Raw genomic sequence first — 16,666 nt, forward strand, 5'->3', positions numbered from 1 at the left:
ACACTTCTTTTATCTTTAATTTCTTTTTTTTTTCCATTGGAAAAGAGCTGTGTACTGATTCATTAAACCATGTATTGTAATTCCAAGTGTGAAAATTAAATTCAAACAAATATTTGGAAATACATAAGAATGCCTACTGTTACCGGTCATGAAGGTACCTGATTTTCTCACGAGTTAAGGCTTTCTTCCCTTAAAATGAGCTGCACAACCCTTTTGAAATTCCTCAACCCTGAAGGGCATCCACTCTTTGGAAGTATTTTTTACCTTCTCACTGCCTCCATCTGAATCATTGTACTTGACACTGACAGCGTGGTGGTGAATGACATGACAACTGGTTGTCCATTCCTTTACTAACAAACCCAAATAAATGTTTCAGAGTATTATTTCTGGTTCATGGGATTAAAAAATACTATTTTAAAGAATTGCAGAGAAATTACCCCTTTCAGTTCCAAGCAGGATTTTACATTGTTATGCAGATTTCTTAAGACATTTATTCCTTTGGTTCTCTCATACTCAAAAACAAAATTAGTTCTACTTTATCAGGATTTATTCTGTACAAATCTGGCCCAACAACAGCCTATAACACAGAAAGCTTATTTTGGGGTTTTTTTGTAARGAGGCCAAAAACAATCTAAACTGTGTGTTAAGCATAAGTTCACATCTTTTCAACAAACTTCTGTTTATCAGAAGATTTTCATAATGGAAATTGACTGCAGACCTTGATATTAAGGTTATTACTCATCTTGTATCTCAGTGCAGCAAACAGGTCCTTTTGTAATTACTACAGAACAAAACTAGAAAAAMTTTATAATGGAAAGAGAGAATATGAAAATAAACATGGATAACTGGAGGTTTGGAATTAGATGGGCTTGTTTTGAGGAATTTCTTTTGATGTAAAAGAAACTGAAGGGAAAGTGGTAGCTGCTCCTTTCTCTCTGAGGAATAGCTCTGGTAAAGTTAAGTGGAGAGAAATTCTCCCTGCTCCTGGGGTATCACTTTTTCTTTGCAAGATCAGTGAGAAAAGGGAAAATCCCCCAGAGCAGCTGCCCAGATTATCAGTAAAGAATTTGCCAGAAACCCTACTGCACACCATCATTTTTTACATTACTTGCAATCCAGACATTACTTTAAATAAAAAACATGGAAGAGAAGTTWCTATTTCCAGCTCCTTTGGTATGACAGGAGAAATTGCAGGGTTTTATTTTAGTCAGTTTCCCGAAAAAATCTTTGCTTTTTTTTTATCAGGAAGAGACAGCTGCAAGTCATATCTGCGCTCCAAGCTGTACTTATCCAGACACACCTCGAGAAAATGGCTGTGGAGCTATCCAGGAGCTCCTTGCTCTGTCTTATCACACCCCCACCCCCAGCCCCTGTGCCTCAGRAGTAGCTGGATCCTATTTCAAGCCACCATCTTCTAGGTGTCTGCAGAGAAACAAAATGTAGTAAGTGAGAAGTGCTTGYTTCTAAAAGAAGCAAAGGCAGGCTTCTCTTCATGTATTTTAAACTGCTTCATGCTCTTCAAACACAAGCCAGCTAAAATAGAGGATACTGAAGTGGCCAATCAGGAGAAGCTCATCTTTGATCTTTCAAAATTACCCCATCAAGAAAGAAGAGGAGAGAAAACCCATGGTCACCACCAGCACATATTACACTCCAGGTCAACAGTTTGCAAGTGTTATCAAGAAATAATGTGTSCCCACAGTGGGTGTGGTGCTCACAGCATTTGTTAGGTTGCATGCTTTGCTTGGTGCAAATTTTCATTTGATTGTAGGGCTGTTACTCAAAGAAGTAAGAAGGTGAGCTCAGCCCCTTAGCTTAGTTGGATTTCAGATTTTTATCTTCTCCCTAGCAGAGTTACTAGCCTACTCTCCTCATTGCTTTCAAATGTGCTTGCTTTTCATTTTCTCCAGTAGTTTGGCTTGTGTTGCACATCTGTACAGATGGTGTTGAATCTGCTGCTTTTGCTTTTTTTTTTTCCTTTTAGTAGGTAACCAAAAGTTTTGAAATGGCAGAATACTGAATAGGAAGTGAAAAATTGCTGCATATGTGAAATTCATTTTTTTGAAAAATGCAGGTGGCTGCTTATGTATGTGAAGGTTTTGGAGTAATGTTGTTGACTTGCAAAACTAAGATATTTTCCTAATCTCACTGGGAGCTGTTTATGCAGTTCTAATCTGGATGGTTGGCAATGTCTTTCTGAAGGAGGTGACTCAAAAGCAGATACGTGACAGGGCTTGCAGGCACATGGCCATGCAGTGTGTGGGTGATCGTGATCATCGCCTGGTTTCAAGTCCAGGAGGGTCTGTGGAGTTAAAGACTCTGAAAGCTCAAAATGCATTGCAAATTTTCAGAAAAAAAAAAAAATTAAAAAAAACCTGCTCTTTAAATATATATTGCAGTGACATTCTCCTGAACAAATACTTTCTTAGTATTTACCTAGAAAACATTATTTCTAGATAAATACTGCCCAATACTGTAACTTGGAGTAGCATGAGAGGGCCTTTCAATTGCGGGAATTCTGCCCAGAAGATGCCTTTTAGTGAGCTGGAGCTCTCTCATCCCACTCCCGGGAGCAAGCCAGAGCTCCTGCATAAATCATGGTGCTAAGCAGGCAGAGCTGCTTGTGCTGCCAGCTCAGCACAMAGCCAGGTGACATTCCTGAAAAGTAACTGCTTTCCTCTTGTGGTTTGGGAGAGAGTTGGAATTCTTTGGTGTTCCCACTGGCAGAATTGATCACATTTTTAATGTATGGATGGGGAAGACCTGAAAATTTAGCTAAGCAGGTGAGGTCCGAGCTTGTGGAGACTGTCATTTTACAAGGACTTCGATGGGGAATATCTTAGAGCAGCCTTCCAGTACCTAAAAGGAGTGGACAAGAGAGCTGGAGAGGGAMTTTTTACCAGGGCATGTAGTGATAGGACAAAGGGGAATGCTTGAATTACTAAAATAAGAATTCAGACTGCAGATGACTTTTGAGTCTCAYTAGTGAGAAATGGCGCTGAAGTAGCCAAGAATGGAAAGTGGTGTGGAATCAGGTAGATGAGCCTGGCCTTGATGAGGAGATCTGAAGGAGTGGCTTCTGCAGGAAGGAGGGTATGACCTCTGAGCTSGCAAAGAGTTCATCAAAGTAGTGGTGGAAGGCTTTAACAGGGAAAACAGCCAGAGATTCATTCTCATCCCAGCAAGATCCAAAGGGCTCCAGGCAGGCCGTAGGCATGGCTGATCAGCTCAGGCCCTCAGGCAGTCTGCATTCTCAGTCCCATGTATCTGAGGAGATGTTAGAGCTTTTCCAGCTTGGGTAAATACATTTCTCTGTGCTGAGCAGCGCTGGTTCCTGGGATCATTAGTGCCAACTTAAAAGARAGTTGTGCTGAAAAAGGCAAGAGCCCAGTGTCATGCACTTGGTGTAGGTTCGGACAAGTTTGCTCCAGCAAGGACCTCCCAAAACCCCTTTGRACATGTACCCAGTGAGATTGGCAGTAGAGGGACATGAAGGCCCACAGCTTTRCCCAAAGGGTCTTCTGAGAGCTATTCTTCTCAAGCTGGCTGCTCTCAACAATGGTATCTTACCCTGCTTCGTGTGACAAGGTAGGGTGGATTTGTCTTCTAGAGTAAACAGAAAGTGTGTGGTTTTCCAGAGAAGCAGCTTAGCCTGGCATCACTGGCTGAGCTGGTTCATCTGGGTTGAACTGTTTCTACCTTCCAGCAGCTCTTTTCGCTYGCCAGGGTGGAGGAGAAGAGTGCTCACAGCTATTCCCACACACACACCCGCACATGGCAATCAGAACCAGCATGTAGACCAGATTTCTGGTTAAGGAGAATTGTATAATGTCTGTCTGCATCATCTTCCATCTGCTTTTCTTGCCAACTCGATTGCATATGTGCTGCTTTCGTGCTGGGCTCTATTCTTTCACYGTGTCTAGAAAGCAAGGAGAAAATATAGTATGTCAAAGACAAGGGAAATGTTCCTTAAATACATTAGCCTGTGGGATTTTTTGGTTGTACRAAGAACCTGAGAGGATCTTTGAGATAAATGGGAAGATTTGTTTTAATGTATAGGTGAATTTTCACTCAGTAGTCATCTTTCTTTGCTAATATTTTAATAACTAAAGATTGCTCTTGAGACAAATTCATACAATCTTATATCTCAAAATCCCAAAAAGAGAAAAAAGAAAAAACAACCCAAAGCTTCTGTCCTTTGAGAGGAAAGCAAGTTTGTAAAAAAAATCCGAGAGTTGTCTCATGGTTGATTCTGAAGCTTCAGACATGGAGGGTTTTAAAAGGGACTGAGCTTTTTAGAAATATTTGCTACCATAAAAACATCGATCCAGTTCCTGCTGTTCTCAATCAAACAAACAAGAGCTGTCTGGCAGGACACSATGTGCTCACTCAAAAACTGCACAGCAGCTGGAGAGAGACACGTTAGAGACGCATGACACCAAATTGTGTGGACTTTTGGATTGGGCTTTTTTCCTTTTTGAGTGCTTTCCTCTATATCCCTGTGAGAATCTGTAAAATCAAACAGAGAAAAATACATCATTCTKCAATTTCTGCATCTTCTCACCCTGGGATAAACTCTGTGTCACAAGCATGTCCATGCAGTTTTGTGGTGTGTGTTGGTTGGTYCATGCAGCGAAGACAATTTTTGGTCTGGTACTGAAACAAAATGAAGAAATACCATTTTTATGCTGATTTCATTGAATTGCTCTTCAGCAGATAAGCTTTATCTGGATATCTCCAWGTTTTAAATTKCTCTTTCCCATGCTTGRCCCTTTAGCAGGCTSAGGACTTACAGCGAGGTTTTATTGGTTTTGTTGGGTTTTTTTTTGCTTCAAGGTAGGAAATCCCAATGCAAAGATTCACATGTTTGTAAACAAGAACATTATGGGAGATCTTCAAACCCAGAAACATCTGGAATGGTGGGAGCGCAGATGCTGAAAACCATATGTGCTGCCCTTGTCTCCATCAGTGGCATGACAGGYCCATGCTCAGTGCACCAAAAAGCAGCAGAACATCGGTGCCAGCATGGACCAGTTACCCCAGCCTGGCTGACCCATGTCATGACCAGGATCAGACAGATGCWCATCAATAAATTGTTCTCCACATGGTCATCCCTGCTGTCCTTCCATGTTTTCCTTCAGTCAGGCTCTGCTGGAGCATTCTAYCTTCTAGCAACACTAAAATGCAAATAAAATTAGGCACAGAAATGGATGTGCCCACCAGCCGTGCCAGGGGTGGGACATTCAGCCAAGGGTAATTAATCCCCATGGAACTAAGCTGTCCATTGTCTGCTGCAGAACTGAGCGCTGGGATACGTAACAGTAGTGSTGGCTTTGAGGTTTATTTTTTTTCTTGGTTTCATGTTGCATGTGGTGTATTTTTGGGGTCTTTCTCTTTGTTTGAAGGCAAATTTTAGCATACTCTGGCTGGCTTACAGAAGCATTTGGGACATGTTTCTGGACTTTCACTTTACTCTGCTTTGCCATTTTCTGTTGGCAGAGCGCAGTACCCATCTGGCACAACACTGCACTTGCTGCTATGATTCTGACTGCTGAACTTGCAGAAGACAATACAGTCTAAGGACTACCTTTTTTATATTGTGTCTGGCCTAAAGRGAGAAAAAATAAACCATTGGTAGTCTTGTTTTTTTCTTTTTTCATTCAGAAACAAAATGTAATAAATGAAAGTGCTTTTTGTAAAGAGCACCTATGTGATGGAGTGCATTGTGCATTCCTAAATTAAAAGGAAATATTTGAAGCTAAAATTGCCTGCTTATGTAAATCCCTATTGTGTGTCTTYTCTTTGTCATTTGAAAGACATTTTCAAGGCACAGGAGCTCTTCCAGGAATACATCCATAGTTATTTCACTGCTAATTGCTAACACTGCATTTTGAATCGTTTGATACAGAATCATAGAACGTTAAGGGGTTGGAATGGACCTTTAAGATTGTCTAGTCCCTGTCCCCACTGCTATGGGCAGAGACAGCTCCTTCTAGACCAGATTGTTGAAGGCCTTATCCAATCTGGTTTTGAACATTGCCAGGGTTGGAGCATCCACAGCTTCCCTGGGCAACCTGTTCCAGCGTCTAACCACCCTCACAGTAAAGAATTTCTTCCTAATAGCAAACCTATCTTTTCCTTTTTTTCAGTTTGTAGCTTTTACTTCTTATCCTTTGACTACAATTCTTGAGCAAGAGTCCCTCTCTAGCTTCCCTGTGGACTCCAGAGCACAGCTACTGAGTCTAGCTCCTCTCACAAATCCTACACCAGCCAGCTGTAGACATCTTTACTCTGCAAATAATCAAATAAATGAGGGACCAGAATGTACCTTCATCTGAATTAAATMGTGTAAATCATATTAATATTGTGTAAATGCAAACACATCTGTAACCGTGAGTTATAAGTCCTTCTTAACATGCAGGTTAGAACAGTGGTAAGGTGATTAGATGGGTGTGTTTTAAATATTTCAATTCCTCTGTTTGAATGAAAACAGAAGAATAGGCCTCAGTGTGTTTGAAATGTACAGAGCAGAAATCACATCACAGTATGCAAAGTTTTCATTTATCCATCTACATGATCTGCCTCTTATGCTTCACAAAAACATGTTTTCTGATTAAATGAACTTTCTCCTGTCTCTCAGAGCTGCTCATGGAATTTCTGTAGCATTTTGGCCTCACTGGCAGGATACCTTGATCTTCTCTGAGGCACAGTGTGGATCAGAGGCATTTGCCTTCCTCTACCCAAGGGAACATTTATTTATCTGCTGGGACTCAGCAGAGTCCACCCACCTCACCATTTCCACCCACCTCAGCTCAGGGCTGGCTCCTTCTCTTGTCAATCCCCTTGGGAATCCCACAATGGCAACCAGCAGAGCAGCAGAAACACAGAGCCCTCATCTCCTCCTGGTGCCTCTTGCTGTGGTTTTTGGGAAGCACATCCATCACATCCCACCCTTGTGTGGTGCCAATGTGTTGCTGCTGTGGCTGTGCTCCCATCCTCTGGGGTGAGGGGTGAAGCCAGGGACAAGGGTGGCAGTGTGGGGAAGGAGCGTGGTGCAGCCGGTTTGAGGATCTGTCCCTTGCGAGTGCAGCACAGAAACGATGGAACGTGCCTGAGGAGCTTGTTTAAGAGCCTAAATAATTCACATCCCACTTCTGCCAACTAATACGTCCAATGCAGCGAGTGGAGCCAAAAGACCAATTTGTATTGGCCAAAGAGCTGTCCCAAAGTCTCAGTCCCCGGCATTTTGTACTTAGTTGTGGAAATTATGATGGCACAAACAGAAGTTTAGGTAATGCAGGATAAATAAGAGATGGACTTGAATCCTCAAGGAAGAAAAAGGTATTTTCATTTTCGTGTTACTGGTACTAGTAACTCCAAGAAAAGTAATTATACATTCAGGTCTTGTGCATCATACATAGTCAGATTTATTCCTAAGTGGAATATTATCAAAATTTCCAGTGGCATTTCAGCTGTTCATTAAACTTTACTGCAGAACATAGTGACGATTTATTACACAGCCATAAAAGCAGCAGTAGGCATTATAAATGCGAGCCTTCAATGTTTCTTTCTCTATGTTTAAATCCTTTTTATTTTCCTCTTTTTCTTTATTTTTTCACTCCATTACATCCAGTGAAACAAGAGATTGTAGCAGTCAGTAATCAAGGAGCCACCTCCTTCAACAGCAGCCAGTAGCTCCTCTGGTTTATACAAGAGATGGGAGGTGTGCAGAGACTTAGATAGTATTCATGGTTCTAGATTTGTGTCAAACTGGCCAGTTGCATAGTCAGGAACAAAAAAAAAAACAAAAACAAAAACCTCAAACAAAGCAGCTGTGCTGACCACCCATACCTGAAACAAAAAGAAAACATTTACTTTTATGAGGAATTCCTTTGTTTCAAGCAGAGGTGGGAAAATACTATGCAGGATTAATGCATACAGAAAATTCATTTCTATATTCTTTGTGGTGGCTTTCCACAGCACTTCCACAAGCATCTTACATGATCTTTACTCGCTGCTGCAGCAATATCTTTGTGCTATGGATACTTGCATCTTGTTATATTTGTTCCACTCTTTAAAGGGCACGTCCCTTGGCATTTGGAGTTTTCTGTCTGGCAATATCTGTGCTTTGAATTTTTTGTGATATGCTGCAGTCTTCCAGCAAGCTCAGCTAATCAGTGGGCAGCGACAAGCCCCAGGTGACGTATTTGACTAACTGGCAGCTAATCAAGCTTATTTGAATTTTGCATGTCACATATTGGCATCAAACTGTTCACAACATAATCATAAAATACGTTTTGGATAAATTTGGGAAATGCATTTCAGGMGATGCTGCTCAGTTTGCAGATCTGCAGCATGGTGAAGTAGCTCACACGCATCTGAAAAATTATATCTGGTGAATTATTCATTCTATTTTTTTTTAAATCAAATAACAGGAAATAAATATTTTTCCAAGAGTTACATGGTTAGTGTTAGTTACCAAAATGCAGTAAACAAATGTAACCATTCCTAACAATTGTCTTTCCATCACTTTTTCTGCCTTTTTTTGAGTTGTTTGGAACACCACTTATTCTGATGTCTAGAAATCTTCAGGTTTGGTCATGTGGAATCAAGTGGTGCGAGAAGTCAAAGAGCATGAAAATGGCAGCTGTATTGCGCTGTATGCACAGTGAAAATGGCAAGCAAGGGTTCTCTTCACCAAGTAATTATTGTAAGTTTRCTTATTTTTATTAGGCAGGTAATTAGCAGCCAGAGAATAGGGTATTGTAGAGATGGCCTAGATTCTATTACGGTATCGGACCATTCAGAAACAGACCCAGTTTCTGAACTACTTAGGTGAACAATTACACAATGGAATTGTCCTCCCAAAATGCATTGACAATTACCAGAACTGTGCATGCCACTGGGAAATTGCTGATACTAATTACCATCATTAGATACTTGAATACAAAATATCTGCAAATGCTTCAGGAATTAGACATAAAATGGATTCTTTTCTCTCAGRTCATCTGTGCACATATTTCTAAAGACTAGGAGACAAGGATTAAGCCTGTAATTAGGTTACAGATTTTTCTTTCATATACCTGTAGACATCTGTGTGAGATTTRCATTTTAAAATGAATGGAAAATTTAGTTAATATTTTAATTAGTTTGCTTTGTGATACTTGAAGAATATTAAAAAATAAAAAAAAAATCAAAGACTCATCCTTTTGATACTTATTAATTGGTGAGTTCTTTCAAAAGACACATTCCCCAACTGAAYTGTATTTCATACAAAGTGTGACATGGATCACTTTTTCTGACTTACATCTTTATAGGATGCCTCAGACTGTGAAGGCAGCACTTAGCCAGCACATTCACAGAATAAAACTTCTCACAGGTGGAGGATTGTTTCTAGCTGACTCTTAGTCCATATAGCATGAATACAGCAGAAGTACAAATTCCCTGGGGAAAGGGGGTAATTGTCATTTGGTTTAGATTACTTGTACATATCACCTGTCACTTGTATTGAAAAACTAGGCAAAGTTATCACTTCAGAGATACAATTGYGGCTTTTAAACTTCTGATTTGACATAACTGTGTAAAGCTACTTCCCTGGCATATATTTTGTTAATTCAYGACTTGGACTTCTTGTCAAGCCAGATCTAAAATAAAATTTAAAGCATATCAAACCTCACCAGGTGCCCTATGCTCTTGGGATGATTTCCCAGGTTAAGGCATACTGAGTGCATTTTGCATGRTTTGTATGATCTGCCTGCCCTATTGGCCTGTACACCCTTGAAAGCTCCATGAGAAATGGTCCCATCCCATGGGTACATACATGAATACATGTCAGMGTCACATCACCAGCAGCATTTCAAGAGTGGGTGTTCAGCTGGTAGGTTTAGGATCATCCAGTTCATCTATTGGGCCTCTTCTTTCTCTACACGCCTCCACAGCTGGTTTTGGTGGCTGCTACATTCAGCTCTATAAGACCACAGGGCTTTCTCTGCTGCACTCATCTCAACATCTCCTCTTGCTCTTCTAAAATCARCTCATGAAGTCATTTCAGTGTTRTCATTTCAAAAGTCCCACATGGACRGGGGGTTGCTGGAGCTSATTGGTGTCATTGGTGTACAGTGTAAAATTTTTCCATTCTGCTGTCAATAAAAAAAYGAAAGTGATTTTGCCATTATGCTTAGACATGATTTTACGAAAGCATGGAAAGAAAATCCTTTCCTTCCTTTTCTCTTCCTTCCACCAAATAAAAGGGTGGGGTAATCCAAATAGAAGTACTGACATTGTCTTYATTTTATAAATATACAAGGACTGTGTCATACAATGATTTGTTCAAGTCGTGCTGTTCCAGTTGAAAACATCTGSTTATTCTCACTCCTGGTGAGGCCGTTTGGATTTGATGGAATATGTTTTTTTTTTTTCTTTTTCTTTCTTCCCCACCCAAAACCCCCAGGATATCCAGTGAACACTCGCCAAAGCTTCAGATCCGGAGCCACAGTTACCTGAGGGCAGTGAGCGAAGTCTCCATCAACAGGAGCCTGGACAGCCTGGACCCCGCAGGGCTGCTGACATCCCCCAAGTTCCGCTCCCGCAACGAGAGCTACATGAGAGCCATGAGCACCATCAGCCAGGTGGGTGACGTGTGCCTGGGGCAGCCTGGAGAGCAGGTGTCACACTGGACACTGTCTGCAACAGGAGAACCTGGATTTTTCTTTAAGTGGTGCTCACCAACACCTGTCTTTAAACAGGGTTCTGTTAAGTATCTTGTGCTTAGTACCTCCAATCAAAAATTTAGCTCCTCAAAAAAAAATTCATATGCTGAGTGAGATGCTAAAGGAAAATTATACTCTTAATAATTTGTATTCCACAATTCTGTTGCAATTTTATTAGAAATTTTAGTTTCTTTGTGCTATTTTATGCATTTTTAACCTTGTGCACCTCTGAACTTTTCACCTAGATAGTACAAATGTTGCAGTATATATATTAAGTGCAAAGACCTTTCTGTATTGTTGCCCTGAAATCCTGTAGAAGACCTTCATGCTCATTCTAAACAGGAACAAAAATTAAGAAGTCCAGTGTGATGTGTTTCGTTTATGTGTTTTAATGTTGTAAAATAGCCTTTCCTTGCMTTCAGCATGTTTGTGCAGTTGAATTCATAGGGAACAGATCTGAAAGAAGAGCAAAAGGGCCTGCACACCACAGAGCAGAGGGCCAGTAGTTCATCTGCTACATACCCTGGTTCCTTGCTATGGTTTTTGGCTTGTTAGCTCAAATGGGTCATTTGGGTAAATCACTTGGRTGAAAGAACTTCCTTGCACTAGTCCAGAAGTGCAGCAGGCAGGATTTGTGGTGCCAGATACTGATCCMTTATGACTGGCATATTAAAGTCACTGCAATGTCAAAAAAAGTGCATGACATTGGTGACTCCAGGACTCCAGCTGTGGCCATGACAAATACGCGTGTTGCTCCATTGCACATGGAGCTGCGGTTTTAATTTCTGCAGTATGCTATATTTAGACACTTCCAACTATGCACCTGTGTATTTTGTGGTGAGGCACTTTGCATAGGGCTGATGCTCTAAAAGGAGGGTCAGGATGTATCTGGGAGAAAACAGCAGAGAAATTCAGGTCTCAGTGGCAGCTACATGAACATTAGGTCAGGTTACTTGTTTAGCTGAGCACCAAAGACACAAAGCTGTCAGCCAAGGAGTGCTTGTCRTTTGTCAAGGTGAATGAGTTGCATTTTTGCTTTAAAAATGCATTAATTCAGAGATATTTACTTGAGGATTGGATATTCTCCACCACAGTAAGATTGTTCTTTCTAGTGTACTACCTACTACTCTTCCATGTTTTGTTTTTTTTTAAATAGTTTTCCTTTGAAAAAAAATACATTTTACCCTCTGAGATTTTTCAGTTATGTGTGCAAAGACTCAGCTAAACATTTTTCTTGGCAACATTAATTCTGGACAAGAATTTCTGGTGGGTTTTTTTTCTACCACCCTAACAGTCTTGTCTTGTCCTGCTAACTTGCCCTTGTACATGCTTGAAAACTACAAAATCCTCAATGATGGTTTCCATCTGCAGGTTTCCTATGGTGATAATTATTGTGCTTTAATGCCAAGCTCAGGTCTCAATTCTCAGTTTAGAAACATGAGCATCCATTACTAATTAAGCCAAGGTAAATGGTTTCCAGATTCTTAAGACCTGCAGCGAGTTTTTGAATATTCTTTAACCAGCATGAGCRCGAGTCTTTGTCACCACCTAGTGTCTGCTCATCAAAGGGTCTAAGGATTCCTTTGCATCTTCTCTCAGCCAAAGATAAAGTTGCACAAACATTTTTCCCCAGCAGCAAAGCTTTTTCCCTTATCAGCCTCCCCTTCCCAACTGTTTGTTACCCTCCAGCTTCCCAGCCACTGAGGTTTTTATCACTGTGATTGCCTGTGGGTTGCATTGATGATGTACTGGAGTTAAGCTGACCTTTTTGGTTTTTTCCAAACCCCACAATGAAAGTGTGGTTTTTGTTTCACAATGTAGCAATCACAATGACCAAACATTCAGCCTCTGCTGTGGGCCCAGGGTGACATAGAACAGACTCTGCCATGAGGGCTCCAGGCTTCCCACCAGTTTCAGCAGCAGCCCAGACTGTGCTGAATCTTTGCCCAACACCTGTGTCTCCTCTTTTTGTACATTGCTTTTTTCCCCTCACAATTGTCACCATGGGATGTTCCCTTTCTCTGTGTGCAGAGGGATGTTGGCCATGGTGCCACTGTAGCTTGTCTGCACCAGACAGTGTGGATATCCATGAATATCTGATGTTGGCCATGGTGCCACTGTAGCTTGYCTGCACCAGACAGTGTGAATATCCATGAATATCTGATGTTGGCCACAGTGCCACTGTAGCTTGTCTGCACCAGACAGTGTGGATATCCATGAATATCTGATGTTGGCCATGGTGCCACGGTAGCTTGTCTGCACCAGACAGTGTGGATATCCATGAATATCTGATGTTGGCCACGGTGCCACTGTAGCTTGTCTGCACCGGACAGTGTGGATATCCATGAATATCTGATGTTGGCCACGGTGCCACTGTAGCTTGTCTGCACCGGACAGTGTGGATATCCATGAATATCTGATGTTGGCCACGGTGCCACTGTAGCTTGTCTGCACCGGACAGTGTGGATATCCATGAATATCTGATGTTGGCCACGGTGCCACTGTAGCTTGTCTGCACCGGACAGTGTGGATATCCATGAGTATCTGACCCTGCTGGTGTCTGTCTGCAGGTGAGTGAGATGGAGGTGAACGGTCAGTTCGAGTCGGTCTGCGAGTCGGTGTTCAGCGAGCTGGAGTCGCAGGCGGTGGAAGCGCTGGATCTGCCCATGCCAGGSTGCTTCCGCATGAGGAGCCACAGCTACGTGAGAGCCATTGAGAAGGGCTGCTCCCAGGATGACGAGTGCATCTCACTGCGCTCCTCGTCTCCGCCACGCACCACCACCACGGTGAGGACCATCCAGAGCAGCACTGGTGAGTAACATGAAGGGCAATCCCGAGGAGGGCAGCAAGGGAAGGAAGGTTCTTCTGAGCGCAGCTCGATCGGATCAAGCTTTTCTCTGCCAAGACAGCCTGTGTTTCACAGGGAGCTGGACAGACTAATCAGCCTCAAACCACACACAGACAAAGGCTGATGCAGTTGTGGTTCCCTCTGTGTCCAAGATAATTTGTTCTGAGCTAAAAGCACACAGAAGGGAAGTCTGAGGTCATGTCTCCTCTCGCAATTCTCCCCAAAAGAGCAATCRCAATTTGGCAAGGCTGAACAAGAAGGCTCTGGGTTAGCAGCTCTTCTGGCTGCTACCAGCAGAGGAGGGTCCCTCTGCTGAGGCTTTCTATAAAGTTGAAGTGATCTTTCAAGTTAYTGGGTGTGGTTTTCACTGGCTCAAAGAGACTGTTCCAGCTCTCTAGGCCCCATCTAAGAGGTGAGAATGAAAAGGGAAGAAGCAGTCTGCAGGTCAAAACATGCATGTTCTCATTTCACTGTTGCGTTCTTTCTGCAGCTCAAACTATTCAAGCCTTGCTAGAGAGAGAGGTTTCGATGTAAACATGAGACTTCAAACCTTCCTTTTAATGTTTGAGGTTGCTTTTCTTTTGGAAATAACCATGATGAATTTCAGATTTTGTCACCAAAATAGTGYTTAAGAGGAAGAAAAACTAAGTAAAACCGAATTCCAAATCTGCCTCTCTCATTCAGGAAAGCAAGAGGCAGGAGCCATTACATGTGTGTGCTCTTCCCTGAGCAGGGGAAGGATGAGAGCCTCTTTCTTTTGACTTCTGTGCATCCATTTTAATGTTTTACAGCTGCTTCATATACTATTCATGTACTGTTCATATACTAATCATATTCTTGACTAATACTGACTATTATGTGTTTCACTGTACCTGCTATCTCTTTTGCTGTATTTTTTCATTTCCGTTTTCTGTAAACTTTTGTCCTTTTGTGTGTTATCTCACAGGTGCAGTTGTTTATTCCTTGTAAGTTCTTTATTTCTCACTCCAGTCTTTTTTAAAGCTGCTTGTCAGTTGTTTTATGTCGTCAAAGAACACTTTCAATCCTTTAACCAAAAATGTTCAGCTAAATTAAACATTTTTCTAAAAATAGAAAGTCTAAGTACTGTTGGAAGTATTGGCAGTACATGACAGACATCAAAGCATTTTTAATAAATGCTGCAGAGCAGTTCTCTTCTAAATCACTAAAGAAATAGCACTCACATGACAGCATTTCTGCAATAGAAATAGCCCTTGTGTCCACCAAACCACAAAGAMAGGATTTGCATAAGGTGTGTTCTACTTCGTTGTGCAGTATTAGTTTGTGTGAAATGTATTCTGAGGCAAAAGCTGAAGGATGGAGTTTTCAGGGATTTTTCAGTGTGCATTCATCTTTGTTAGATCAGCTTGGGTTGATCCCAAAGAGTGTTTTCTGTTCTGTGAGAATGGCTTTGTYAACACTTCTCATCTATAAAAATTACTGTGATCATTAATACAGGRGAGAATAACTATTTTTTTCATTATCTGTATGTAAGAGGTTGTTCCTGTCACTTAGGAAGATGATGCCTGAGTCTGGGGAGGATGTGTATAAATGGGAAATTGGCTCTGTGTGCCAGCCAAAAGCACTGGAAAATCTGAAAGAGGAAAATCTGTACTGTAAACTATCTTTTATTTATGGTCCCTTTTTTTGTAGCACCACCACAAGCCTGACCTCTTCTCTGGTAGCTGGCTTCATTTAAAAAATTATACGAACAAAACTGAGATATTGAAAAACATAATCCAGTGTGTGTCTCAGGTTACTGTTTCTATAGTCAGGCCACTAAAAGCAGAGGGGAATGATTTGCAGTGCTCTCTTTGCACATACATAGAGGTCTTTAAAGGCTGCTGTAGGTACCTATTTCCTGCTGTGCAAATTTTACTGAGTTATCTTTTTCATTTTTTAATTCTTGGGCTCCTGAGGGTCCATCTCTTCCACTGGTAGCATTTCAGACAACTTATCTCTTTTACTACCTGACTTRCATATACTCTGTTTAATGGGGATTGGAATTGAATTAGTACAGTTCAAAAGCATCTGTATTGACTACCTTGCTGGGCCTGGCTCACAGAAGAGAAACATGAAAGGCACCGTTGATGGTTTCTATTAATATCTGCTTCAATAAAATGGCAAATGGCACAGCAACTAGGCAGATGTGAAGAAAGGAGAACAGCATCTCAGGTTTATCTCCACTGAGGTGATGTTGCAAATCCTTTTGTGGGAGACATGGGGGCAGTTAGGATCCAAATATGGAATGAGACAACTGTCGTTCGGCCCCAAAAGCATCTCTGCCTGTTCAACCAAGAGAGATTCCTTTCATCAAAATTTGCAATTCCCTCAAGGACATGACTTTTAATTCACCGATGCACAAAGCTGTGATCATACACTGATATTGAGAATATCTTTAACAGATGGAAGTCCAGGAAAATGCCCGCTTGATGATGGTGGAAAAGACAGGAGAGCTGTCTGTTTACTGGATTCAACATTATTCCTCTAGAGCAATATTCCACAGCTTTCCAGGACATCTGGATCAAAGCAAGAACAGTGGACAAAAATCACACTTCTGCTTTTGTTATTGTGGTGGCAGCCTCCTGTTTTCATTTCTTTTTGCCACGTAGTATTGGAGGTTTAGTTCCACAACCAGGAATTGCACCTCTAGCTCAGTTCCTGAGGATGTGCTCAATCTAACTATAARTCTGGTGCTTGTGCCCTCACTGTGGCACAGAGCTCAGCTGAGGGTGACTGCAGCTGGATGAAACTGAGCCTAGGTGTAAAACGGGGGTGTGAGCACAAACCTGATGTTGCTGATGGGATAAAATCTTACACTGCGAGTGGGGAAAGGGCAAATCCTAACCTCACCAAAGTCTCCATGTATCTGGGAGGTKAGAAGTTTGATCAGAAGGTGGTGTTGGTGTTTTATCACAGAMTCACAGAATCATTTCGGTTGGAAAAGAACACGGAGATCATTGAGTCCAATCTATGACTGCACCTTACCATGTCAGCTAGAYCATGGCACKAAGTGTGACATCCAATGTTTTCTTAAACACCTCCAGRGATGCTGAGTCCGACACCTCCCTGGGCAGCYCATTCCAAATTC

The 16,666-nt window shown here is 41.6% G+C and overlaps 1 protein-coding gene across 1 annotated transcript in view; it reads left to right on the plus strand.

Annotated features, from left to right (window-relative positions):
• Nucleotides 1-16,666, plus strand: part of DLGAP1 (DLG associated protein 1) — a 134,397-nt gene that overhangs the window by 31,760 nt on the left and 85,971 nt on the right. The window contains exons 3-4 of the mRNA XM_057364895.1: nt 10,451-10,628; nt 13,280-13,520. Of these exons, the coding sequence (XP_057220878.1) occupies nt 10,451-10,628; nt 13,280-13,520 (419 nt within the window). The remainder of the gene's footprint in view (nt 1-10,450; nt 10,629-13,279; nt 13,521-16,666) is intronic.

The sequence above is a fragment of the Malurus melanocephalus genome, unplaced genomic scaffold (assembly GCF_030028575.1).
Source record: "Malurus melanocephalus ecotype Western Australia unplaced genomic scaffold, MMel_1.1 scaffold_44, whole genome shotgun sequence".
Taxonomy (NCBI): Eukaryota; Metazoa; Chordata; class Aves; order Passeriformes; family Maluridae; genus Malurus; species Malurus melanocephalus.